The sequence below is a fragment of the Balaenoptera musculus genome, chromosome 5 (assembly GCF_009873245.2).
Source record: "Balaenoptera musculus isolate JJ_BM4_2016_0621 chromosome 5, mBalMus1.pri.v3, whole genome shotgun sequence".
Taxonomy (NCBI): Eukaryota; Metazoa; Chordata; class Mammalia; order Artiodactyla; family Balaenopteridae; genus Balaenoptera; species Balaenoptera musculus.
In genome coordinates this window covers 47,998,792-48,024,639 of record NC_045789.1, presented here as the reverse complement: position 1 = coordinate 48,024,639, position 25,848 = coordinate 47,998,792, and the positions used below count along the sequence as shown (strand labels likewise).

Here is a 25,848-nt window from a genome sequence, read left to right as displayed (position 1 = left end):
TCTGTATGATCATCTCAACAGATGCAGAAAATGTTTTTGACAAAATTCAACACTCATTTATGATAAAAACTCTCCAAAAAGTGGGCACAGAGGGAACCTACCTCAACATAATAAAGGTCATATACGACAACCCACAGCAAACATCATTCTCAATGGTGAAAAACTGAAAGCATTTCCTTTAAGATCAGGAACAAGACAAGGATGTCCATTCTTGCCACTCTTATTCAACACAGTTTTGGAAGTCCTAGCCATGGCAGTCAGAGAAGAAAAAGAAATAAAAGGAATCCAAATAGGAAAAGAAGAAGTAAAACTGTCACTGTTTGCAGATGACACGATATGACACACAGCAAATCCTAAAGATACCACCAGAAAACTACTAGAGCTAATCAATGAATTTAGTAAAGTTGCAGGATACAAAATTAATGCACAGAAATATCTTGCATTCCTATATACTAACAACGAAAGATCAGAAAGAGAAATTAAGGAGACAATCCCATTCCCCATGGCCACAAAAAGAATAAAATACCTAGGGATAAACCTACCTAAGGAGGTGAAAGACCTGCACTCAGAAAACTATAAGACACTGATGAAAGAAATCAAAGATGACACAAACAGGTGGAGAGATATACCATGTTCTTGGATTGGAAGAATCAATATTGTGAAAATGACTATACTACCCAAAGCCATCTACAGATTCAATGCCATCCCTATCAAATTACCAATGGCATTTTTTACAGAACTAGAACAAAAAAATCTTAAAATTTGTATGGAGACACAAAAGACCCCGAATAGCCAAAGCAATCTTGAGGGAAAAAAAACGGAGCAGGAGGATTCAGACTCCCTGACTTCAGACTACACTACAAAGCTACAGTCATCAAGACAATACGGTACTGGCACAAAAACAGAAATATAGATCAGTGGAACAGGATAGAAAGCCCAGAGATAAAACCCAAGCACCTATGGTCAACTAATCTATGACAAAGGAGGCAAGGATATACAAGGGAGAAAACACAGTCTCCTCAATAAGTGGTGCTGGAAAACTGGACAACTACATGTAAAAGAATGAAATCAGGACACTCCCTAACAGCATACACAAAAATAAACTCAAAATGGATTAGAGACTTAAATGTAAGACCGGACACTATAAAACTCTTAGAGGAAAATGTAGGAAGAACACTCTTTGACATAAATCACAGCAAGATCTTTTTTGACGCACCTCCTAAAGTAATGGAAATAAAAACAAAAATAAACAAATTAGATCTAATGAAACATTAAAGCTTTTGCACAGCAAAGGAAACTATAAACAAGACGAAAAGACAACCCTCAGGATGGGAGAAAATATTTGCAAGCGAAGCAACTGACAAGGGATTAATCTCCAAAATATATAAACAGCTCATGCAGCTCAGTATTAAAAAAAAAACAACCCCATCAAAAAATGGGCAGAAGACCTATACAGACATTTCTCCAAAGAAGACACACAGATGGCCAAGAGGCACATGAAAAGCTGCTCAACATCACTAATTAGTAGAGAAATGCAAATCAAAACTACAATGAGGTATCACCTCACACTGGTTAGAATGGGCATCATCAGAAAATCTACAAGCAACAAATGCTGGTGAGGGTGTGGAGAAAAGGGAACCCTCTTGTACTGCTGGTGGGAATGTAAATTGATACAGCCAGTATGGAGAACACTAAGGAGGTTCCTTAAAAAACTAAAAATAGAACTACCATATGATCCAGCAGTCCCATTCCTGGGCATATACCCTGAGAAAACCATAATTCAAAAAGAGTCATGTACCACAATGTTCACTGCAGCTCTATTTACAATAGCCAAGACATGGAAGCAACCTAATTGTCCATCGACAGCCAAATGGATAAAGAAGATGTGGTACATATATACAATGGAATATTACTCAGCCATAAAAGGAAACAAAATTGAGTTATTTGTAGTGAGGTGGATGGACTTAGAGTCTGTCATACAGAGTGAAGTAAGTCAGAAAGAGAAAAACAAATATCATATATTAACGCATATATGTGGAATCTAGAAAAATGTTACAGATGAACCAGTTTGCAAAGCAGAAATAGAGACACAGATGTAGAGAACAAACGTATGGACACCAAGGGGGGAAAGGTGGGGGTGGGATGAATTGGGAGATTGGGACTGACATATATACACTAGTATGTATAAAATAGATAACTAATAAGAACCTGGTGTATAAAATTTCCTCCAAACTAAAAAAAAAAAAAAAAAAAGAAAGAAAAGAAAAGTCATTCTCAGCATTTAAAAGAAGACTCAAAATCTTATAATAAAATAGAGAAAAGAGGTCATTATTCATGTCAGAGAAAGAAACAGATAATATTTACCTATAATATCTATGTATATTTACTAAGGGGTGTGTATGTGGTATACAGTAACTATTCTATTTAAATAAGACTCAACTAAATAAATAAAGAAGACCCACTTAAGCACACACCCACCACACAGCATCAATTAGAGTGTACATATAAGAACACCATGTGACCCTTTATTAATTCCAATTATAGAACTTTTAAGTCACTGGAGTAGGAAATCAATTAATCTCATCAGTTATATCAGGTCATTCTTACCTTTAACAGAATCAGGTGAATGAACAGGCTTGGTGGATCTATATTGTGGTGTGGAACCTATACAATCTTCAACCGAACTAGTCAGGAGTGAGTGAATTGGAGACTTCTTAGGAGAAGAATGGAATGAACGAGAAGCTGAATTTTTCACAGATGGATTTCCTAAAATTTTACAAGAACAAAAGTAAAAGGACAGAATTACTTAAAAATAGTATGCTGCACCTCTGAAAAAATCAAACTCTCATGAGAATATGTTCCCAATCACGGGGCTGGGGTGTGTTCTGGTAAAACCCCAAGGCTTTGGGTTGGAACAGGAAAGGGCTGCATCTTAGGAATGAGGGACTGGACCTGCCCTTGGGGATCCTGAGGTCTATCTTCAAATCATCTTAATTCCTGATTGGATTAAATTGATCTGGGATTGCTGGTGACCTTGGTTGTGTACCAGAAGCAAGCATGAATGCTCTCTGGAGGAAGGTGATCATATTCTAAGTCTGAAACCATCTGTACAATTTTTCACATATGTCTGTCATACAACAAAAATAACCAGGCATATGAGGAGACAAAATAACATGGCAGAAAACCAAGAGTAAAAAAATACAGGTAATAGATATAGACCCACAAGTTCTGTATAATGGAGGCGCAGACTTCCACAGATTCAACAGCGTTACTCCAAACCCCAAACAAGTTCTTTTTATATAAAGAAAATCATACCTAGGTATATCAATAAAAACTGCAAAAAACAAACAAATAAACAAAAAACGCACAAAAAAACCCAAAGACAAAAACAGTCTTAAAGCTGCCAGAAGGGCAAAAATGGCAGATTACATTTAAATGAGCAACAATTAAATTTAGAGCTGACTTCTTAGTAGAGACACTGGAAGCCAGAAAACAGTGGAATATTTTCAAAGTGAAGGAAAAATGTTAACCTAGATTCTATACTCAGCAAAAATATACCTCAAAAATGGGGATAAAATAAAGACAAGTTCAGGAAAACAGAAACTGGGAGAATACATTAAAGGAAACATTAATGGCTTAAGTAAAATGATAGCAGATAGAAAGTAAAGTGTGAATATGTGGGTGTATGTAAATGAATATTATCTGTACAACACAATGCAAATGATCCATTATGGTATTTACCTTTATATGTGACAACAACTGTATGACAGTTGGAAGGAAAGTGAATGGAGTTAACATGTTCTAAGGTACTCACAAATTATGAGAAAAGGTAAAGGCACTCACATATTAATCTAATAAAACAAGGATATATGTTGTATTCTCTTGGGTGAACATTGAAACAACAGTGTAAACATATAAGTAAAGTAAAACCTGAAGGAATTAATTGTTCAATTTCAAATAAATGCTCTTTTCTTCAAAATATTAGTTCTTAAAGATATCTCACAAGTTAAAGGTTTAAAAATTAAGAATTTGCAATTATTTTATTTAAGAATATTATGTTTTTATTTTAGATATACATAGGTACTCTTCTACAAAAGACAAGAAAATCTGGAAACTTATCTTCTTCTATTTCACCTCACACCTTGATTTTCCCTATTTACATTATTACTGTCCAGATTTATAGCTACAATTTGTTGAATAACCATCATTTTCACAGTTTCATTCTTTCCCATTTATTTTGTTCTCTTCCATAAGAAGGCTGATAACGTGTCTGCTGATTTGCCTTCGCCTTCCAAATCTAACATATTCTGTATCATTATCTTTCATGTTTCTTAGTTTTAAAAATTCCTTTTCTGTAATTTTCTCTTGCGGTCCATGATGTCCCTGACTATGATTTCAGTCATGCATATCCTAATTTTTATTTTTCTAAGGCTTTCCTCTGTAATGTTATTATTTTTTCTTTTCCATATCTAGCCCGAGTTGGGCCATTTTATTTTTCAACAGATTCTGTTATCTTTCAATCTCTTCCTTGATCTCCTTGTTTTATAGAGAACATTTTGTCTTTGGAAAGTATATGGAGAACCATCTGTCTCATTTCTTTTTCTTTTCTTTTCATCCATTCAGTAATTATTTATTGAGGACCTGCTATGTGCCAGGAAAGTTCTAGGTACTGGATATATCAGGGAACCAAACAACTAAAGACATATGCCCTCGTGCAGCTTTTGTCTAGCAGGAGGTGACACACAATCAACAACATAAATTAGTAGGTTACATATAGTATAAAAAAATGCTAAGTGTAATTTAAAAAAAGAAAACGATAAGGAGGTTATAATTTTTACATAAGGTGGTGAGAGTAGGTCTCACTGGGAAAGTGACATCTGAGCAAAGGCTTTAAAGGCGGTGAGGGGACTAGCAGTGTGGAGGGAACCACCGAAAGGGGAGCCACTGCAGGGTTTTAAGCAGGCCCCATTTCTGTGCTTTCATTAAAAACTCACCTGCAGGGGCTTCCCTGGTGGCATAGTGGTCGAGAATCTGCCTGCTAATGCAGGGGACACGGGTTCAAGCCCTGGTCTGGGAAGATCCCACATGCCACGGAGCAACTAGGCCCGTGAGCCACAACTACTGAGACTGCGTGTCTGGAGCCCGTGCTCCGCAACAAGAGAGGCCGCGATAGTGAGAGGCCCGTGCACCGCGATGAAGAGTGGCCCCTGCTTGCCACAACTAGAGAAAGCCCTCGCACAGAAACGAAGACCCAACACAGCCAAAAATAAATAAATTAATAAAAAAATATTAAAAAAAAAAAAACTCACCTGCAGATGGGAATGCGAAGCAACTAGGTGGATCTTCCAACTCTCCTGTGTGTAATGTGCCTGGCTCTCTGGAAGCATAAGAATGGTCAGGCAAACATTCCATTTCAAAACTCAGTGTTAAGATTTATCAACAGAAACAAGCTAATGAAGGCAAAAGTGATGACTTAAAATATAAGCCTAAGATGGCAGCCATAACCCGAAACTGCAGAAGTCCTAAAATACCCTATGAGGGAGATCGAAAGTTGCATCATCTCTGTGTATTCAGTGCCCATGAACATTTTGCAGAATGAAAAGGTAATAATATATAATCTTGGTTAGAAAATTCATTTTTGTGTAATAATAGCTATAAAACCCAGTATTTCTCTCATGGATTCTAAGAGATGCAATTTTAATAACTCATTTAAAAATTAAAAAACCAAAGGAAAAAAAAAACCTCTCTTAGCAATAACTATCGCTTTACAAAACTATCAGACCTATTTAAATCAGTAAGTTGAACTAAACTACATAGTTCTCTGTAGGATGGGTACCAGTTTGATAATATTATGACAGCAGCTCTGAAGGTGGTGCCCTTGCAAAGGGGGTTTGTGAGGTCAACACTATTTTTATTATAATACTAAGGTATTATTTTCTTTTTAACTCTCAGTCTCAAACAAGTGTATAGTGGAGTTTCCCAGGGGCTCCATGATATCTGATATCACAGCAGATAAATGCAGAGGCAGATATGAGAATACAGCTATCTTTTATTAAGCCATGCATTAAACTGATGATTTAATGATTTTTAATGATTAAATCTTAATGATTTTTTTGGAAAAACATAGTTATTTTTCATAATAAAATATGTTATTATGGTAATATGTAATGTACTTTGTTACTTTTAAGTGAATAAATATCAAAATATTTTGATTTTTTAATGCTTAAAATTAAATTTTATTTTCCAATACTAAAAATGGAAATGACCTATATAAACAAAAGCTCTTTGGAATCCTCAGTGATATTTGTGAGTGCAAAGGGGTCCTGAGACCAAAAAGTTTGAGAATATTAGGAGAAAAGCCTTGGAAAGGAAGGTCATGGCTATATTGCGGCTAGTTTTAATTATCAGGGCAAGCAGTTTGTTCTTGCTGCAGTAAGCAATGGGGAGCCTTTGAAGGTTTGGGGGCTGGGAACATAGTCTGAGGTGTGCTTCAGGAGATCAATCTGAAATTGATGCATAGAAGTGACTGGAACTTGCAAGAGATTGGAGATTTAAAACATCCACACTAAACACTGTAGAGCCCACCACAATGGTACATGCAAATGGTAAAATGGCCTAAAAGGCAGTGTGGTAGGATGAACAATAGCTGCCAAATATATCTGTCCAAATGCCAAGAACCTATGAATGTTACCTTATATGGCACAAGAGACTTTGCAGATGTGATTACATCAAGGATCTTGAGATGGGGAGATTATCCTGGATTATGTGGAGATATACCTACATTATCTAAATGCCATCACAAGTCTCTGTACAAAGAGGAAGGCAGGGGGAGATTTCACACAGAAGAGAGAAGGTGATGTGACAATCTCAGCAGAAAGACTGGCGGATGCTATGTCATAGGGTGTGAAGATGGAGGAAGGAGCCACAAGGCAAAGAGTGCAAAGAATGAGGCTCTAGAGGCCCAGAAGCTCTAAAAGAGAAAGGTAAGGAAATGGATTAATCCCAAGGGCTTCTGCAAGGAGTGCAGCCTTGCCATCACCTTGATTGTTCAGGTACTCAGAGGCAGAACACAGGAGCAGTTACAAGCCTGAGCTCAGGAACCAGCTAGACCTGAGTTCAAATCTGGCTCCTCTATTTACAAGCTGTATGACCTTGGCAAATTGCTTGGCAAGCTGAGTCTTCATTTCTAACCTATATACAGGGATAATAATGCCTATATCATAGATTCAATTAGACAGACTAAATGAGATGAGTCTAAAACACCCATATAATAGTAAAAATAAAAATATGCAGTAGATAGCTGCAGATATTATTAACAGGAACGATGTAATGTTACACACTCAGGTGAGAAGAAAATCAAAACTTGTTTCTTTTAGGCTAAGAGAAAGCTGTATTTAGAAAGATTCAAGTTCACTGAATATTGATTAAACAGCAGGGACAGTAAGAAAGTATCTGTCTTAATTCATCACTAAACAAATATTTCCTGAACAGCTACTATATAACAGGCAATATGCTTGGTGCTGAAGATACAGTAATGAATAACCCCTTCTTTGCCTAAATGGAATTTAAACGCTAGAGTTCATTTTCATATTCTTATGATATAAAGAGGGCTCTGATATCTCTATTTTTTATAAGTGGTAAAAATAGAAAAGATAAAAGCTTTTTTCCAGGCAGTCAGTCAATAAATAGACCCTATGACTATAAGCAACTTGAGGACAGAGCCCATATCTGTCTTCCTCACTGTTATATCCTAAGGGCCTAGCACACAGTGTGGCACATCATGGGCAGTTAACAATCTTCTGAATTAATGAATGAACAGTAGTAAAGGGGACATTTTGAAAGTCAGGGGCTGGAGAGATATAGTTTCTTACCTGCTAAGAGTTTCACTTGATTTGTTGCCTTCAGTGGATTCCCTTAATGAGTTGTTGCTTCTGTTGGCAAAGGGTGGGAGAAGTTAAAGACCACGTGATGTTATTTTAACTTAGTGATCAAACAAAATTGTTCCTCTGGATACTGCTTTTAGACAAATGCAGATTCAAAAGATTGAGATTGGGGCGCTGGCTCTTCCCAGTGGAGAGAACAGTATGGAGAAGAGCTTGAAGACAGAAGGAAATGAACCGCTTTTGGGAATAAGGAGTAGTCTGTTTTAGTTAGAGCACAATACAGGAGGAAAGCAGGGTGGTGACGAGTTAGGGAGATTCTTCAACATCAGCCTGAGAACCATGTACTGAATGCAGCAGACAGTGAGGAGCTACTGAAGATCTGCAGGCAATGGCTTCTGTGTCTGACACGAGTAACAAAGTAATATTAGCTTTTTTTTCCTTTTTGGCTAAAGTCAGTTCTCAGAAGTTGTCTTTGTTTAGGGGTTATGGACTTCATTTCTTTATGCTCTTTTTATGATTTCATTTAAACATTCAGCTATTCAATTATTAATAAAAATAGAACTGTTTTCAGTAAGGTTCTTATAATCCTATATTGAGGTGGTTGTAACTTCCTTTCAGACTACCTTTCTCTCAAAAGTTATGTAAGCTACTGTAAATACATGTAAATGTAGAAAAAGTATTCCGTTTTTGGAATGGCATACCACATAAATATCTTCGTCTGGGTAAACAGCAGTAAAACTTAAAATAAGCAAAAAAGAAAAAAAAAATGCTGGGGCTTCCCTGGTGGCACAGCAGTTAAGAATCCGCCTGCCAATGCAGGGGACACGGGTTTGATCCCTGGTCCGGGAAGACCCCACATGCCGCGGAGCAACTAAGCCCATGTACCACAACTACTGAGCCTGTGTTCTAGAGCCCGCAAGCCACAACTACTGAGCCCACGTGCCATAACTACTGAAGCCCAGGCGCCTAGAGCCCATGCTCTGAAACAAAGAGAAGCCACCACAATGAGAAGCCCGTGCACCACGACAAAGAGTAGCCCCTGCTCACCGCAACTAGAGAAAGCCTGTGTGCAGCAACAAAGACCCAACGCAGACAAAAATAAAATAAATAAAATAAGTAAATTTTAAAAAATGCCTATTGTCTCTTTGGTGGGGCTAATGACAGACTCTGGGAGGGCTCACGCCAAGGAGTACTTCCCAGAACTTCTGCTACCAGTGTCCTTGTCCCCACCGTGAGCCACGGCCACCCCCCGCCTCTGCAGGAGACCCTCCAATTCTAGCAGCTGAACACACATGTCGACTGAAGAAAAACTCACAACCTAAAAGTTGCGAGTTAAGCTGTACTCCGGGATCTTACTGAGGACTCTAGCACAGGCGGCAGCTTCTCAGATATCCCTGAGGAGCTTCTCTGAAGAGGATGTGCAAGAGCAGCTGTGGGTTATAACTGGGAGGAGTCATCTCTGCATTTTTCCCTGTTGCTTGCCGTGTGGAGGACAGGCTCTTGGTGCTCCAGCCAGGCGTCAGGGCTGTGCCACTGAGGTGGGAGAGCCAAGTTCAGGACACTGGTCCACAAAAGACCTCCCGGCTCCACGTAATATCAAACGGCGAAAATCTCACAGAGATCTCCATCTCAACGCCAAGACGCAGCTCCACTCAACGACCAGCAGGCTACAGTGCAGGACACCCTATGCCAAACAACTAGCAAGACAGGAACACAACCCCATCCATCCGCACAGAGGCTGCTTAAAATCATAATAATCACAGACACCCCAAAACACACCACCAGACGTGGACCTGCCCAGCAGAAAGAAAAGATCCAGCCTCATCCACCAGAACACAGGCACTAGTCCTCTCCACCAGGAAGCCTACACAACCCACTGAACCAACCTTAGCCACTGGGGACAGACACCAAAAACAACAGAAACTAAGAACCTGCAGCCTGCGAAAAGGAGACCCCAACACAGTAGGCTAAGCAAAATGAGAAGACAGAGAAACACACAGCAGATGAAGAAGCAGGGCAAAAACCCACCAGACCTAACAAATGAAGAGGAAATAGGCAATCTACCTGAAAAAGAATTCAGAATAATGATAGTAAAGATGATCCAAGATCTTGGAAATAGAACGGAGAAAATACAAGAAATGTTTAACAAGGACCTAGAAGAACTAAAGAGCAAAGAAACAGTGATGAACAACACAGTAAATGAAATCAAAAATTCTCTAGAAGGGATCAATAGCAGAATAACTGAGGCAGAAGAACGGATAAGTAACCTGGAAGATAAAATAGTGGAAATAACTACTGCAGAGTGGAATAAAGAAAAAATAATGAAAAGAATTGAGGACAGTCTCAGAGACCTCTGGGACAACATTAAACGCACCAACATTCAAATTATAGGGGTCCCAGAAGAAGAAGAGAAAAAGAAAGGGACTGAGAAAATATTTGAAGAGATTATAGTTGAAAACTTCCCTAATATGGGAAAGGAAAGGAAATAGTTAATCAAGTCCAGGAAGCACAGAGAGTCCCATACAGAAAAAATCCAAGGAGAAACATGCCAAGACACATATTAATCAAACTATCAAAAATTAAATACAAAGAAAAAATATTAAAAGCAGCAAGGGAAAAACAACAAATAACACATAAGGGAATCCCCATAAGGTTAACAGCTGATCTTTGAGCAGAAACTCTGCAAGCCAGAAGGGAGTGGCAGAACATATTTAAAGTGATGAAGGAGAAAAACCTACAACCAAGATTACTCTCCCCAGCAAGGATCTCATTCAGATTTGATGGAGAAATTAAAAGCTTTATAAACAAGCAAAAGCTAAGAGAATTCAGCACCACCAAACCAGCTTTACAACAAATGGTAAAGGAACTTCTCTAGGCAGGAAACACAAGAGAAGGAAAAGACCTACAATAATAAACCCAAAACAATTAAGAAAATGGTAATAGGAACATACATATCGATAACTACCTTAAACGTAAATGGATTAAATGCTCCAACCAAAAGACATAGACTGGCTGAACGGATACAAAAACAAGACCCATATATATGCTGTCTACAAGAGACCCACTTCAGACCTAGGGACACATACAGACTGAAAGTGAGGGGATGGAAAAAGATATTCCATGCAAATGGAAATCAAAAGAAAGCTGGAGTAGCAATTCTCATACCAGACAAAATAGACTTTAAAACAAAGACTATTACAAGAGACAAAGAAGGACCTACATAACGATCAAGGGATCAATCCAAGAAGAAGATATTACAATTGTAAATATTTATGCACCTAACATAGGAGAACCTCAATACATAAGGAAAATACTAACAGCCAAAAAAGGGGAAATTGACAGTAACACAATCATAGCAGGGAACTTTAACACCCCACTTTCACCAATGCACAGATCATCCAAAATGAAAATAAATAAGGAAACACAAGCTTTAAATGATACATTAAACAAGATGGACTTAATTGATATTTATAGGACATTCCATCCAAAAACAACAGAATACACATTCTTCTCAAGTGCTCATGGAATATTCTACAGGATAGATCATATCTTGGGTCACAAATCAAGCCTTGGTAAATTTAAGAAAATTGAAATTGTATCAAGTATCTTTTCCAACCACAACGCTATGAGACTAGATATCAATTACAGGAAAAAATTTGTAAGAAATACAAACACATGGAGGCTAAACAACACACTACTTAATAACCAAGAGATCACTGAAGAAATCAAAGAGGAAATCAAAAAATACCTAGAAACAAATGACAATGAAAACACAATGACCCAAAACCTATGGGATGCAGCAAAAGCAGTTCTAAGAGGGAAGTTCATAGCAATACAATCCTACCTTAAGAAACAGGAAACATCTCAAATAAACAACCTAACTTTGCACCTAAAGCAATTAGAGAAAGAAGAACAAAAAAACCCCAAAGTTAGCAGAAGGAAAGAAATCATAAAGATCAGATCAGAAATAAATGAAAAAGAAATGAAGGAAACGATAGCAAAGATCAATAAAACTAAAAGCTGGCTCTTTGAGACGATAAACAAAATTGATAAACCATTAGCCAGGCTCATCAAGAAAAGAAGGGAGAAGACTCAAATCAATAGAATTAGAAATGAAAAAGGAGAAGTAACAACTGACACTGCAGAAATACAAACAATCATGAGAGATTACTACAAGCAACTCTATGCCAATAAAATGGACAACCTGGAAGAAATGGACAAATTCTTAGAAAGGCACAACCTTCTGAGACTGAACCAGGAAGAAATAGAAAATATGAACAGACCAATCACAAGCACTGAAATTGAAACTGTGATTAAAAATCTTCCAACAAACAAAAGTCCAGGACCAGAAGGCTTCACAGGCGAATTCTATCAAACATTTAGAGGAGAGATAACAGCTATCCTTCTCAAACTCTTCCAAAATATTGCAGAGGGAGGAACACTCCCTAACTCATTCTACGAGGCCACCATCACCCTGATACCAAAACCAGACAAAGATGTCATAAAGAAAGAAAACTACAGGCCAATATCACTGATGAACATAGATGCAAAAATCCTCAACAAAATACTAGCAAACAGAATCCAACAGCACGTTAAAAGGATCATACACCATGATCAAGTGGGGTTTATTCCAGGAATGCAAGGATTCTTCAATATACGCAAATCAATCAACGTGATACACCATATTAACAAATTGAAGGAGAAAAACCATATGATCATCTCAATAGATGCAGAGAAAGCTTTCGACGAATTCAACACCCATTTATGATAAAAGCCCTGCAGAAAGTAGGCATAGAGGGAAATTTCCTCAACACAATGAAGGCCATATATGACAAACCCACAGCCAACATCGTCCTCAATGGTGAATAACAGAAACCATTTCCACTAAGATCAGGAACAAGACAAGATTGCCCACTCTCACCACTATTATTCAGCATAGTTTTGGAAGTTTTAGCCACAGCAATCAGAGAAGAAAAAGAAATAAAAGGAATCCAAATTGAAAAAGAAGAAGTAAAGCTGTCACTGTTTGCAGATTACATGATACTATACATAGAGAATCCTAAAGATGCTACCAGAAAACTACTAGAGCTAATCAATGAATTTGGTAAAGTAGCAGGATACAAAATTAATGCACAGAAATCTCTTGCATTCCTATATACTAACAACGAAAGATCAGAAAGAGAAATTAAGGAGACAATCCCATTCCCCATGGCCACAAAAAGAATAAAATACCTAGGGATAAACCTACCTAAGGAGGTGAAAGACCTGCACTCAGAAAACTATAAGACACTGATGAAAGAAATTAAAGATGATACAAAGAGATGGAGAGATATACCATGTTCCTGGACTGGAAGAATCAACATTGTGAAAATGACTCGACTACCCAAAGCAATCTACCGATTCAATGCAATCCCTATGAAACTACCAATGGCATTTTTCACAGAACTAGAACCAAAAATTTCACAATTTGTATGGAAACACAAAAGACCCCGAATAGCCAAAGCAATCTTGAGAAAGAAAAATGGAGCTGGAGGAATCAGTCTCCCTGACTTCAGACTATACTACAAAGCTACAGTAATAAGACAGTATGGTACTGGCACAAAAACAGAAATACAGATCAATGGAAAAGGATAGAAAGTCCAGAGATAAACCCACGCACATATAGTCACCTTATCTTTGATAAAGGAGGCAGGAATATTCAGTGGAGAAAAACAAATACCATATGCTAACACATATATATGGAATCTAAAAAAAAAAAAAGGAAAAGAAAATAAATGGTCAGAAGAACCTAGGGGCAAGACGGGAATAAAGATGCAGACCTACTAGAGAATGGACTTGAGGATATGGGGAGGGGGAAGGGTAAGCTGAGACAAAGTGAGAGAATGGCATGGACATATATACACTACCAAATGTAAAATAGATATCTAGTGGGAAGCAGCCACATAGCACAGGGAGATCAGCTCAGTGCTTTGTGACCACCTAGAGGGGTGGGATAGGGAGGGTGGGAGGGAGGGAGGGAGATGCAAGAGGGAAGAGATATGGGGACATATGTATATGTATAACTGATTCACTTTGTTATAAAGCATAAACTAACACACCATTGTAAAGCAATTATACTCTAATAAAGATGTTTTAAAAAAATGCCTATTAAGTTGATTTCTAGAAAGTAAATTACTTTAGTACATTTCACCAAAATCCTTTTTGGTTTCAGTTAAACACTATCACAACTTTCCATCAATTCTCATGTAAACTGTCCAGACTTCCCAAATTACCTGGTCACATGTAAAATTCCTGGACAATTAATTAGATTCAGAATCTCAGATTCCTCTCACCTATGGCATATCTCTAATCTCAGGCTTGATTCAGTAATGCAATCTCTTATTCTATCATCTCTGTATAGATAAATGTAACTCTCAGTTAATTATACAAAGAATAATTTCTAGATTCCATGTATTTTTAGAATAATCAATTGCTCCTACGTATTTAACTCTTCTTTAAGGCACAACAGTAGAATTTAGGCCTCCAAGCAAATTTTGCAAAATGCTACCCCTGGAATTTGTCAACTTAGAAATGTTTTTGTTCCTGAACCCTTAAAAGCTTGAGGCTGAGTTTCGGCTTTGGTGACAAAGCTTAAAATGACAAGGTCATTTGTAGGATTACAGCAAATTAACATAAACTCTCTAACAGCAGGGGCTAAATATATTCATGTTGAATACAGTTCAATATAGTCAAGCCCATCATTAGTGGTTGAAGTGATGGAATTTTGATCAGGTAAGTCATGGTAATCTTGTGGAATGATTAGTGCTGGAAGCCAGGGGCTCTAATGTTTACTTCTGACTTTGTCTCTTTGCCTCATAGGAGGAGGCAACTTAATCTGTCTAAATGTAATCATCTGTCAAATGAGCTTAATAATACTGCCCTGGCTTAGAAGGCGTATTATAGAGTTATGACAAAAATGAAAGTGCTCTGCCCTTCACAACAGCCAGGACACGGAAATAACCTAAATGTCCATCGACAGATGAATGGATAAAGAAGATGTGGTATATACATACAATGGAATACTACTCACATAAAAAAGAACAAAATAATGCCATTTGTAGCAACATGGATGCAACTAGAGATTATCATACTAAGTGAAGCTAGTCAGAAAGAGAAAGACAAATACCATATGATATCACCTATATGTGGAATCTAAAATATGACACAAATGAACCTATCTATGAATCAGACAGAATCACGGACATAGAGAACAGACTGGTGGTTGCCAAGGGGGGAGGGAGTGTGAGGGAGGGATGGAGGGGGAGGTTGGGGTTAGCAGATGTAAGCTTTTATATACAGAATGGATAAACAACAAGGTCCTACTGTATAGCACAGAGAACTATATTCAATACCCCATGATAAACCATAATGGAAAGGAATATTAAAAAAAAAGAATGTATATATGTGTATAACTGAGTCACTTTGCTATACAGCAGAACATAACATTGTAAATCAACTACACTTCAATAAAAAAAACTGAGAAAAAATAAAATACATGAGAACATTTTAAAACAATGAAAGTGTCCTGCACATATAAGTATTCTTGGATGGAGTGACAGTAGAATGTTTCTAACATGTGATTCAGAGAATGCAATGTTATACTAGGTAACTGGACTGTTATTAATATTTTACTACTACTATTAATAATATTATTAATAAAAAATAGACAAATCCAATTAACATTTTGCTACCTCAGGTTAATAAACACTAACTGAGCATCTTAAGAAAATGGAGATTATTTACATATAAGTATTATGTCAGAAAGTATTATTCTGAGATATTTGCCATATAACCAGAAAACAAAATTAAAACAATGGTTTATTATAATACTAACAACATATAATTAGTATTGTAACGCTAAGATTATAGTATATACCATATTAACATGCTCTAAGTTAATTTAATAGTAGCACACATTAAAAATTTAAAACACTATTTGAAAAGAGTATGAGAATGTCATTGATTTCTGCAGGTACGTGCAGGCAGTGGCTGGTGGACTGGTTGAATCCTGTTTTGGATCTGACTTTTATTAATTTAAGTCATTGGCATGAATGCCTAGAGAACCAAGGCTTTCCAATTAGCTTATACCTGGAGAGTTATGTGGTTCTCAGGGTTTGAGTTTTAGCTTCACCGTGTATGGCTGTAGGTAAGTCAACCTTTTGGAACTTGTGTTTTTCTCATTTTTAAAATGGAATAAATAAATCCTGCTCTGTCTCGTCTCAAACAGACAGTTGTTGTGACAATCAAATAAGATTATGGATGTGAAATCTGTTGGGAACTATAAATTACTGTATGAATGTAACTTTGGGTAACACGTTGCCTTGACTAATTTCTGAGTAGAAAAACTATTGCTATTATTTTCTCTTGATGTCAAGGTGTTTTACTTTTGCTAACTCATCCACTTTTGTTTTCCCTGGTAATGTCCAGATACCCCTCAAAGTTACTGAAACTTCAACCCCCCAGAAGTTGTCCCACATAGACAACGTGATCGCTACCCACTGATGAGAGAAGCCTTCCCACTCTCAAGTACACTCAGTCTTACACAGCCACATAGGAGACCCCCAGAGATGGTGCTCTCCCGTCTTCCTCGCTCTTGCCCAGGGGCACGGGTGGCTCCTCGTTGATCACGCTTCTCAACTCCTGGAGAAGCTGTTTCAAGTCCCTCGTTGGATCTTCCTTTGTGTTAGGTTTCGTAGAGTGCTGAATTAAAACAATTTACAAGACAAGGACACTTTGTTTTTTTCAGATTCGAATGCCATTTCCTATTATAAAATTAATTCAACTGGTAAACAGAAATTATGGAGGAGAAAGAAGAGGAAATAAAAAACCTGTAATCTTACTCCTCAGGGATAATCAATAGTATTCAATCAATAATCCACACAGTGCTATATCTAATCTATAAATGTGTGTATACCTATTTATACATATATGTAAACATAGGATCAAACTATACACATCTATTTTTAAATCTTTTTTTATTTTTTAACTTTAACAATGTGGTATGTACATCTTACCATGCCATTAAATATTTACAACTACCTCCAGGCAAAATAATTCCAATACTTTTGTTAAGGGCTGAACTAATTTTATAAAGCTACAGAACTTTACAAATGAGGAACTCTCTAGCGATGAGTCAATCTACTCCCAACACTTTACTGATGAGGAAAGAGACATCCAGTATTTTCAAACTGTGTTAGTTGGAGAATAATATAAAAAAGATTTTCAAATAGATAGTATTCCTCAATGAATATTTATAATATAAGAAAAAGTACAGAGGTTCCCAATTGGCACAAAAAGAGAGGAAACCTAACGATAGTCAGAAGTTGCCCTGGTGAGCAGGTGGACTTAGTTGGAGGATGTTCATGGCTAGAGAGGCATCAGGCATCATCAAGCTATTTTAGCCAGAAGTGTCTGTCCCAAGGCAGAGTTACACCTGCCACACGGATTGGCTGCTGAAGGAGGAACACTGCAAAATTTTTGTTCTTTGGGCATTACTTTTCTAGGGTCCACATCAACCAAGTGTTGATGTTACTGGTATAACCCTCACATTCCCCTCCCCTTCCTACCACCACTGATAAACCACATAAAATATCCAGCTGAAGATGTCAAGAGTTCTAACTGAATGTGTGGTAATTATGCTCTTTCCAGTTTACTGATGGTCACCTTACCTAGAAATTACCATGATGAGTTCAGAATTTCATAAATTAGACTCCATTAAATTATGAAATTTGATTTCATTAATTTAAAATATATGAAGATGTGAACCATTTTTAATAGACTTTATTTTTTAGAGCAGTTTTAGGTTCACAGCAAACATGAGTATTAGGTACAGAGATTTCCCATATACCCGCTGATCGCACACATGCTGAACAAGTTTCTTAATCATAAGTAAAAGCATTTGTCTCTAAGCAGATCCAATTTCACCAAACACTGGCTTTGTTCCTGCCCTAGCCCTGGTGGACATCATATCTAATGTGGAATAAAACTTCAAAAACCTTATCCTATTGCAATATTCAGTCATTTTAGTTCTACCCTTGAAATCTCAATATAACACCTGGACCTTCATATCTTCTGCCCATTAGAAAGTTTACTTAATAAGCTTTGTCATTAAAAATTTTAAGCCCTTGACATTTATTATAACTTATCAGTATAATAACGTACAAACATGTAAATATGCTTCCTTCCCCACCCCCAGGATCATGACACTCATGTTCTTTGAGAGTAACTGGTGCTTTACAAAACATACAAGGTTGAAAAGTATTCAGTTAACATTAACATTTACTTAACAATTAATCATAATCAGCCCTATGATATTCTCTTATTGTGATTTCATCCTAATACTCTTTAAAACTTTTAAAATTTGTGTTGTTCCTCCAATTAAAATATAAGTTTCATAGAGGCAAGGACTGGTTCGACCATCTCCGTCTTTATACACTGCATTTCAAATAACCCATACTTTGCTTGTATATAAAATCACAAAAATATAAAGTTGGAAGGGTCTTTAATATCATTTAATTCTAGTCCAATCTCCAGTCAGAAGTGATGATGAATTTTCTCTACGGCATCCCAGCAATATACTTATCTGGCATTTACTTGATCACCAAAAACCAAGGAAGGCAGTTTAATTTTCATATAGCTTTAATCCTTTGCAAGAAAGGCTTAAACTGAATCTCCTCCATACAGCTTCCATCCTTGGTCATAGTTTTATCTCCCAGTGTTATGAGGGAACAATCTAACATGATAACCTTTTAGAAATGGATACTTATTTTATCATGCCAACCTCCCCTCCCCCCACCTATACTTTCTAACACACTCCCCAGGCTAGATCTTCTCAATTCATCTACTCTTTTAAGTAGCATGGGCTCACGATTTCTCACCACTTTGGTTGTGCTTCTTTTTGACAGACTCCGGTTTATCAATGATTCTCTTAATTCAAGGAGAATCTGACCAGAGCACAAGGGAGGAGAACTGTCTCCTTCCTTGATCTGGGCACTATCCTTAAAACCTTTTTTGGCTGCAGCATAATACTGCTGACTCAGACTGAGCAGGCAGTCAGCTGAGGCTCCCCAGGTCTTTTCCACACGTTATTGATAATACACATCTTCCATGTCCTGTACTTTGCATTTCTGTGTATTTCGTACCAAGTTCAAGACTATATCTATCCCAGTCAAACTTTCTCTCATAGATGTGGCTCATCATTTCAACTGTCAAGATAAATTAATAGAGGTACCATTTATCAAATGTTTACCATGTACCAAGTACTCAATATATTATCTCATTTAAACTTTAATCTTCAAACCACCCAATAAGGTAGAAGTCATCACTTCCATTTTAGAAATGAGAAAACTGAGGCACAGAGAGGTTAAACAACTTGCTCAAAATCACACAAGGGGTAAATGGCACAACTGGGATAAAAAATCATCTGCTTGTCTTCAAAGTCCATGATCTGTCCAATGTGATACACTGACTAATTCTCACTGGATATATTCATTAGGAAATTTTATCAGTATGTAATGAGCTGTCCAAATTTAGGATCATAAAATCACAAAATTGTAGAATATGGACAAGTATTAAATCATATAGTTGAACACGTGAGCTCACCATACTTACAGTCTGGTTATTACTACAAGTAATTCACAAATCACATGAAGGCAACTACTCTACAAACTCAGAGGCATTAAACAAGAATTGATTTATCAGTCAAATGTACCCTGGGAATCTTTAAAACTACTAAAGAGATAGTAACACAAATGCCAGTACCACTTCCTAACCCATTCTGGAGGTGATAGGGAATAGAGAGGCAGTGTGGTACCAGTGGAAGACAGCACAGGCTTTTAAATCATGGCCACTACCATTCTCTGGCTATGCGATGTAGAACAAGTTACCTTTCACACTCCAACAGACTTTGAAGGATATCTGTTATGTGCCAGACACTCTGTTAGGAACTAATGTAAAATGACAAATAAGACTGGTCCTTGCTTGCAGAGACCATACAGATTAATATGGGAGGCAAATGCATAAACAGATCATTTCATTATAACAAGGGAAATGCTTCTTTTAATCTCCACCTCCTAATCTGTAAAAATGAGGAAAATAACTCTTACTTTATAAGGATGGCATAAGGAATGAGAAGCACTTAATATATACATAGGAAGTATTCAGTAAAGGCTGGTTTCCACTTCCTTCTCCCCTTAGCATAAAAACACATGAAGTATTTTATATGCTTCATATTTACTGATCTAGAATGACCAGAAAGGTAATAAGACTTAAAGTATTAAAATGTGTTAGGACTAGGATAGAGCCACTAAGAAGATGTCACCAGGGTTAACTGTGCATTCTAGTTACTTATGCTCTCCTTGATATAAGTAGAGACATTATCTTTCTTTTCTTTTTTCTTCACTCCTTTCCTTTATAAACCAATATCTTATTGTTAGACAGTCGTATTATTTCCATTTTTTGCTATTATAAATAATGCTTCAGTGAATATCTTCATGCATTTACCTTTGTGCCTATCTCTGATTATTTTATCAAGATCAATTTCTAGAGATGATATTACTGAATCAAAGGGCATTTTAGGACTTCTGATAACTATTATCTAGAAAAGTCATAACAGTCCAATCTAATATATAAGGAGCTTAGAAGTCACCACTTCTTTCCTCACAACAAGAAAAAAACTTAACAAACTGATAATCATCAACTCTCCTTAGATCCATTGGAGAACTGAGGACACAGGCCAAACTGCTGCTCTCAAAACTGGAGGCAAATATACAGAATTATAGCTTACTGGAGCAGAAGTCCAGGAGCAGAGATCCTCCACTGAAGCCAGTAAAGGGTAGAAAAACTTAAATTGATGAATTGCTAGAGGCTCAGTGTGAACAAGCTTAAGAATTAAAAACTCCAAGTTAGGGCCACCACATTTTTGTAAGCTTTACCTCCAGGAGCCCCATCAGGTTCTCAGAATGGAGACTGGAGAAAAATCCCCTTGTGTTTCCCGACAGGAGTAAGGCAAAAGTAACTATCTTGAAATATGCTCAGAGCCTTCTGTTCTTTTTAACAAATCCAGCCCTCAAGGGACACTTGATATCAAACCAGAGGTGAAACATCTTGGGTTTTACTAGAGCTTGACCAACCTGGGGGAAGGGAAATACCCAACTCAACTCCCCCTAGCCTTCTTGTCTTACCTAAAGATGACAGTGGTGGTGGGGTAACAAAACTGAGAACTTGGGAGAGTCCCACCCAAGTGGCATAGGCTCACTAAAAGACAGACCTAATAATAGGGCTATACAGTGTTCCACACACACACACCTTACCATGACATCAATAAGCCTTCTGTATAATAATGAGAGTACAACATAAAGAACTGCATGTCAAAGGCCTTAAGAGAAAGTCTCTAGGGAAACCCAAAGACAAGAGGGGAAACAAAAACAAGGACGCCTGAGAAAATTTTAGCCTCTGACACCTACAGCTACAGCAAGCAGTAAACACAGCCCAACTCCTAGCGAAAAAACACAAAACCACACACTAAAGGTCTGTTTATCTCAGTTCTTTTTATCCAGTACATCATGTCCAGCCTTCAACAAAAAAGTACAAGGCATACTAAAAGACAAAAAAACACAGTTTGAAGAGACAGAGCAAGCATCAGAACCAGACTCAAATATGGCAGATATTTTAAAATTATCAGACTAGGAATTTAAAATAACTATGATTAATATACTAAAAGTTCTAATGGAAAAAGTAGATGACTTGTAAGAACAGATGGGTAATGTAAGCAGAAAGATTAAAATTCTGAGATAGAATCAGAAGGAAATGCTAGAAAGAAAAAACATTGTAAAGAAATGAAAAAGGCCTTTGTTGGACTTATCAGTAGGCTGGACATGCCCAATAAAAGAAACAATGAGCTTCAAGATATGTCAATGGAAACTTCTAAAGCTGAAATACAAAGAGAAAAAAAGCATGAAAAAGATAGAAAAGAACAGAAAATAGAACTGTGGGACAACTATAAAGGTGTAACATCCATAATGGGGACACCAGAAGGAGAAGAAAGAGAGAAAGAAACAGGAGAAATATTTGAAGTGATAATAGTTGAGAATTTTCCAAGATTACTGACAGATACCAAGCCACAGATCCAGGAAGCTAAGAGAACACGCCAAGCAGTATAAACACACACACAAAAATCTATGCATAAGTATATTATATACGAACTGCAGAAAATCAAAAAAAAGAAAGATTTTAAAGAAGCCAGAAGAAAAAAACACCTTACCTATAGAGTAGCAAGGATAAAAATTACATCAGACTTCTCTTCAAACCATGTATGCATGCGAAAAGAGAGCTGAGTGAAATATTTAAAGTATTGAGAGAAAAACACCTACCAACCTAGAATTATGAACCCTGCAAAATTATCCTTCAAAAGTAAAGGAGAAATAACAACTTTCTCAAACAAAAATTGAGGAAATTTGTTGCCAGTAGACTTGCTTTGCAAGAAATGTTAAAAGTTCTTTAGAGAGAAGGAAAATTATAAGGTCAGAAACCCAGATCTACATAAAGAAAGGAAGAGCATTAAAGGAGGAATAAGTGAAAGTAAAATACAAAACTTTTTCTTAATTGCTCTAACAGCAGTTTGTTCAAACAATAATAGCAATAATGTATTCAGTTAGGTACATACATCATATATATTAATAAAATATATAATATAATATATATTATGATATGTATTACTAATATATGCTTGTGCATAAGTGAAATGAATGACAACAAAGATACAAGGGGCAGGAGAGAGGAATTAGTACTATTTTGTTGTTAGAAGGTACTTGCACTACCCATGACACAGTATAATGTTATATGAAAGTGAACCTGGATTAACTGTAAATGTATATTGCAAACTCTAGGACAACCACTAAAAAAAGCAGAAAAAAACCCATAATTGATGTGCAAAAGGAGAGAAAAATAAAATCTTACAAAATGCTCAATTTAAAAAAAAAAAGCAGGAAAAGAGTGAAAGACAAAAATAGGGAAGAAAACAAAGGCAATGACAAAAAACAGTAACAAATATGATACATATTAATCAGCTATATAAATAATCACTTTAAATGTTAATGGTCTAAATATACCAATTAAAAAACAGAGATTGTCAGCGTGCATCAAAAAAATAAGACCCAAATATTTATTGTCTACAATAAACCCACTTCAAATATAAAAGCACATATAGATTAAGAGTAAAGAGATGATGGACTTCCCTGGTGGTGCACTGGTTAAGAATCCACCTGCCAATGCAGGGGACACAGGTTTGAGCCCTGGTCTGGGAAGATCCCACATGCAGCGGAGAAACTAAGCCTATGCACCACAACTACTGAGCCTGCGCTCTAGAGCCCTCAAGCCATAACTACTGAGCCCACGTGCCACAACTACTGAAGCCCATGTGCCAAGAGCCCGTGCTCTGCAGCAAGAGAAGCCACCGCAATGAGAAGCCCACGCGCTGCAACAAAGAGTAGCCACCGCTCGCCGCAACTAGAGAAAGCCTGCATGCAGCAATGAAGACCCAATGCAGCCAAAAATAAAAAATAAATAATAATTTTTTAAAAAGTAAAGAGATGAAGAAAGTTACACCATGCTAACACTAATTTTAAAATATCGGGGGACTTCTCTGGAGGTCCAGTAATTGGGACTTCACCTTCCAGTGCAGGGGCTGTGGGTTCGATCCCTGGTCAGGGAGCTAAGATCTCACATGCCTTGCGGTCAAAAACCAAAAAAACATAAAAAACAAGCAATATTGTAACAAATTCAATAAAGACTTTAAAAATGGTCCTCATTAAAAAAAAAGTTGGAGTAGTATTAATTTCAGACAGAGCAGACTTTAGAGCAAGGAAAACGATCAGGGATAAAGAAGGGCATTACATAATGATAAACAGGTCAATTTTCTTAGTAGGTATAACAATCCTTAATGTGTATGCACTTAACAGTGGAACATCAAAATATGTGAGGCAAAACCTGACAGAACTGCATGGAGAAATAAATGAATTCACAATTAGTTGGAGACTTTAATAACCTTCTTTTAAAAATGGAAACATTCAGCAGGCAGAAATTCAGTAAGGATATAGTTGAACTTAACAACACCATCAACCAACTGGATATAATTGATACCTAAAGACGAATTCATCTAAAAACAGCAGAATACATATTCTTCTCAAATTTACATGGAACATTCACCAAGATATGAATTTGGGGCCATAAAACACACCTTAACAATTATTAAAGAATAAAAATCATACAATGTCTACTCTAGGAACACAATAGAATTGAACTTGAAATCAGTAACAGAAGGACAGCTGGAAAATCCCCAAATAATTGAAGATTAAACAGCACAGTCCTAAATAACACATGTGTCAAAGAAGATATATCAAGAAAAATTTTAAAATAGTTTGAATGAAATGAAAATGAAAATAAAACTTACCAGTGTGTGATATAGCAAAAGTGGGGCTTAGAGGGAAATTTATAGCACTGAATGCACATATTAGAAAAAAAGAAAGATCTAAAGCCAATAATCTAAGCTTCTTTGGGAATTTAGGAAAAAATAAGAGCAAATTAGGTCCAAAGCAAGCAAAGAAAATACAAATAAAATTTAAAGCTGAAATCAATGGAATTAAAAACAGGAAACCAATAGAGATAATCAATGACCCAAAAGCAGGTTCTTAAACCTGCTTTTTATTAAAGATCAATAAAATTAGTAAGTCTCTAGCCAGGCTAACTAAGAAAAAAAGAGAGGATACAAAAATTTCTATCAGAAAGAGGTGACATCATCACAGATCCCATGGACATTAAAAGCATAATAAAGGAATATTATGAACAACTCTGTACCCACAAATTTGATAACCCTGATGAAATGGACCAATTCCTTGAAAGACATAATCTGTCAGAACTTATATAAGAAGAAATAGACAATCTGAATAGGCCTATTTCTATTAAAGAAATTAAATCAATAATTAATAACCTTTCAAAACAGAAAGCACCAGGCCTAAATGGGTTTACTGCTGAACTCTAACAAACATTTAAGGAAAAGATTATACCAACTCTCGACAATCTCTTCCAGAAAATAGATGTAGACAATATTTCCTAAGTCATTCTATGAGACCAGCATTACCCTGATACCAAAACCAAAAACACTAGAAGAAAAGAAAACTATAGACTAATATCTCTCATGAACATAGATATAAAAATATTCAACAAAATATTACTAAGTATAATACAACAATCTATTTTAAGAGCTACATCCCACAATCAAGTGGGAATTATCCCAGTTATATAAAGCTAGTTCAACATTCAAAAATCAATTAATATAATCTATCACCATCAACAGGCTAAAGAGGAAAAATCGCGTGATTAAATTAATAGATACAGAAAATGCATCTGACAAAACCCAACATCCACCCATGATAAAAACTCTCAGCAAAAGGCCATTTACAACCAACCCACAGCCAACATAATACTCAACAGTGAAAAGCTGAATGCCTTCCCACTAAATTCAGTAACAAGACGAGGATGTCCGCTCTTGCTGCTTCCATTTAACACAGTAGTGGAAGTCCTAGCCACAGCAATCAGACAAGAAAAAGAAATAAAAGGTGTCCAAATTGGAAGGGAAGAGGTAAAACATTTGCAGATGACGTGATACTCTATATAGAGAACCCTAAAGTCTCTACCCAAAAACTATTAGAATAAATGAATTCAGCAAGGTTGCAGGATACAAGATTAACATACAGAAATCTGTTCCATTCCTGTACACTAATAATGAAATATCAGAAAGAGAAAGTTAAAAAAAATCCCACTTAAAATTGCATCCAAAAATATAAAATACCTAGGAATAAACTTAACCAAGGATGTGAAGGACCTGTACTCTGAAAACTATAAAACACTGATAAAGGAAACTAAAGATGAT

At 36.6% G+C, this 25,848-nt stretch overlaps 1 protein-coding gene across 1 annotated transcript in view; it reads right to left on the bottom strand.

Moving 5' to 3' along the window:
* CCDC158 (coiled-coil domain containing 158) overlaps window positions 1–25,848 on the bottom strand; it is an 86,084-nt gene that overhangs the window by 6,656 nt on the left and 53,580 nt on the right. The window contains exons 17-21 of the mRNA XM_036853623.1: window positions 16,465–16,622; window positions 14,216–14,275; window positions 7,872–7,931; window positions 5,310–5,377; window positions 2,608–2,766 (exon numbers count right to left, since the gene is read on the bottom strand). Of these exons, the coding sequence (XP_036709518.1) occupies window positions 2,608–2,766; window positions 5,310–5,377; window positions 7,872–7,931; window positions 14,216–14,275; window positions 16,465–16,622 (505 nt within the window). The remainder of the gene's footprint in view (window positions 1–2,607; window positions 2,767–5,309; window positions 5,378–7,871; window positions 7,932–14,215; window positions 14,276–16,464; window positions 16,623–25,848) is intronic.